This window comes from Eimeria acervulina, genomic scaffold (assembly GCF_000499425.1).
Source record: "Eimeria acervulina Houghton genomic scaffold, Eah_scaff2077, whole genome shotgun sequence".
NCBI classification, from domain to species: Eukaryota; Apicomplexa; class Conoidasida; order Eucoccidiorida; family Eimeriidae; genus Eimeria; species Eimeria acervulina.
Window position 1 is genome coordinate 1 of NW_013548678.1, and position 2,756 is coordinate 2,756.

At 39.3% G+C, this 2,756-nt stretch overlaps 1 protein-coding gene across 1 annotated transcript; it reads left to right on the forward strand.

Annotated features, from left to right (window-relative positions):
- Positions 1-108: 108 nt before the first annotated feature.
- On the forward strand, positions 109-2,098 carry EAH_00064930 (hypothetical protein, conserved; the record flags this gene model as incomplete). Its single annotated transcript, XM_013392912.1, has 4 exons — positions 109-245; positions 469-1,078; positions 1,365-1,623; positions 2,036-2,098. Coding segments are annotated over 4 exons (1,069 nt in total), but the record flags the coding sequence as incomplete, so codon positions are not given.
- Between the last annotated feature and the right edge of the window lie 658 nt (positions 2,099-2,756).

The window sequence follows — 2,756 nt, forward strand, 5'->3', positions numbered from 1 at the left end:
CAGCAGCAGCAGCAGCAGGCTGCTTCCATGAACTGCACAGCAGCTGCAGAGAGCTGCTGCTGTCTGAAGGAAGCACTTCTTGTCCTTGTGCTGCGCTGTGGCCGCTAGCGAGCTGCAAAGAGCAGCAGCAGCAGCAGCAGCAGCAGCAGCAGAAGCCAAAGCAGAGGCAGAAGCAGAAGCAGCAGCAGCAGCAGCAGCAGGAGACAATCGTCCCTTCAGATTGTTTGCGGCAGCTGATCCTGAAGGTGTGTGAAAGTGTGCTGGAGGCCTACGGGCTGCTGCAGCACCTGCATGCAGCAGCAGCAGCAGCAGCAGGAGCAGCAGGCGAAGAGTGCATGCAAAAGAAGAGAGAGTTTGTGTTCACCATCAAACCCGAAGAGATAATTATATTTTTAAACAAAGACAAAAAGCTGTCTGTCTGCATAGATGTTGCTTCACCTAGGATTCTTCGTGCTGCGCTGCTGCCAGGCACAAGCAGCAGCAGCAGCAGCAGCAGCAGCAGCAGCAGCAGCAGCATGTTGGGTGCTGTGCTGGAGGAGGTGGTCTCGCTGCTGCTGACTAGAGGAGCAGCAACAAACGCTCGTTTAGGTGAAGAGTTGCCGCTTGTTGCTGATTTGTTTAGAGCCCTGTGGCGCTGCAACGAATCTGATGCAGCAGCAGCAGCAGCAGCAGCAGAACCTGCAGCAGCAGCATCAGCAGCATCAGCAGCAGCAGCAGCATACTGGCAACGCTGCTGCACTCGACCCTTCTTCTGGAGCAGCAGCGAGCGTCTCAGCTTCCTTCAAGCAGCCTTGGCTCTAGCACACATGCCACAGCAGCAACAGCAACAGCAGCAGCAGCAGCAGCAGCAGCAGCAGCAAGAAGGTGGGTGGGGGGATCAGCTGTCTATACACCTGGAGAAGGTTCAATGCTCAGGGCGCTCGTGGCTCGTCGAGAAGGCGTTAGACTTGAAACAAAAAGACAAAGATAATAAAGATAATAAAGATAATAAAGATAATAAAGATAAAAAAGATAAAGATAATAAAAAGGATAATAATAGAACGCCCCCAGCCCTCAGATTGCTGCAGCTAATTGACGGGTGCGTACAGCAGCAGCAGAGCAGCAAATATAAATATTATTATTATAAATATATAAATAATATTATTATAATAATATTTATTATTGTAACATTTACATAGATATAGCCTACATACAAATATAAAATATAAATGTATATATATATATATATATTATACAAATGATAATAATAATAATAACAATAAATAATAAATAAACGCAATAAATAGACAGCCATCGCTTTTGTTGTTTTGCAGCTGCTTGGGGTGTACATGCAGCTCTGATTTTTTGTATTTGTTTGCATGCAGACTGCGCCAAAGGTGGTTTTCTTTCAGCAGCCAGCTAACGCCCGAAGAAGTGCAGCTGCTGCTGCAAGAAATAGGATTGATTGCCCCTCATAATCATCAGCATCAACATCAGCAGCAGCAGCAGCAGCAGCAGCAGCAGCAGCATTTGCTGCTGGTGCAGCACGCTGATGAAGTGCTGGGGCATCACCTGGAAGTCGAAGCTCCCGGCCTGTTGCTTTGCGTCTTCTCTCTTAGCCTCGCTCATAAAGACACTCTTAGGGTGAGTCAGACCTGCAGCAGCAGCAGCAGCAGCAACTGCAACAGCAGCAGCAGCAGCAGCAACTCCAGCACCACAGGGAGTAGAAGCAACAGCAGCACAGTATATATATATATGCATGTATATATGTTGTAGATAATATACAGTGCCTCATACTTTGTATATTGTATAATATATATTATGCACTATGTATATATATATATATTAATACAATTATATACGATATATAATGTATTATTATATGCTGCACGCATTATATACTGTGTATATTATGTAATCTATTTAATAAAGTGTATGATTTAATATAATATAATATAATACACCCATTATATACATATATATATTATAATATAATATATATATTTAATATTTAATATATTTTGCATGCGTTTGTTGTTTTCTGCTGCTGCTGCAGCTGCTGCTAGCCTCTCCTACTTTGTCTTCGCTTCGGCCTGCTCTTCGCTGTTCTCAACTATAATAAAATAAAAAAAGAGAGAAAAAAAAACAAAAATAAATAAATAAATTAATAAACTGCTGGATGCGCTGCATGCAGACGGCAGAGGCGAAGCTGCCTATACACCTGAAGTATCTACACATGGGTATATGCAATAGAGGCATATATATATATATATATTTATGTATTTATATTTATATTTATATATATTTATTTATATTTATTAATATTTATATTTTTATGTATTTATTTGTATTAATTTATTTATATATACATATTTTTTATGTATATTTTTATACGAGATCCTCGTTTTATTTAGGTGAAGACGTCTACATCAGGTACGAGGTGTACATACATACACCTGAAAATAAAATAAAAATTATTTCTGTTCATCTCTATATAATAATGTAGCAGCCTCTCTAATGTTTTATTAATAGTAGTTTGTATATAAATATATACGTATATGAAAAAATAAATAAAAAAGTAAATGCTTTTATTTGTTTATTTTATATGGGTATATATTTATTAATGTTATTTATGCTATCGGCTTATCTGCCTTCATTGCTCGATAAGCACCAGTAGTAGAAGCTTCATAATAAGCATGTGCTGTTTGCATGCAGCGTCTATCATTTATATATATATATATATATATACATGTATATGTATATATGTATATTTAGAT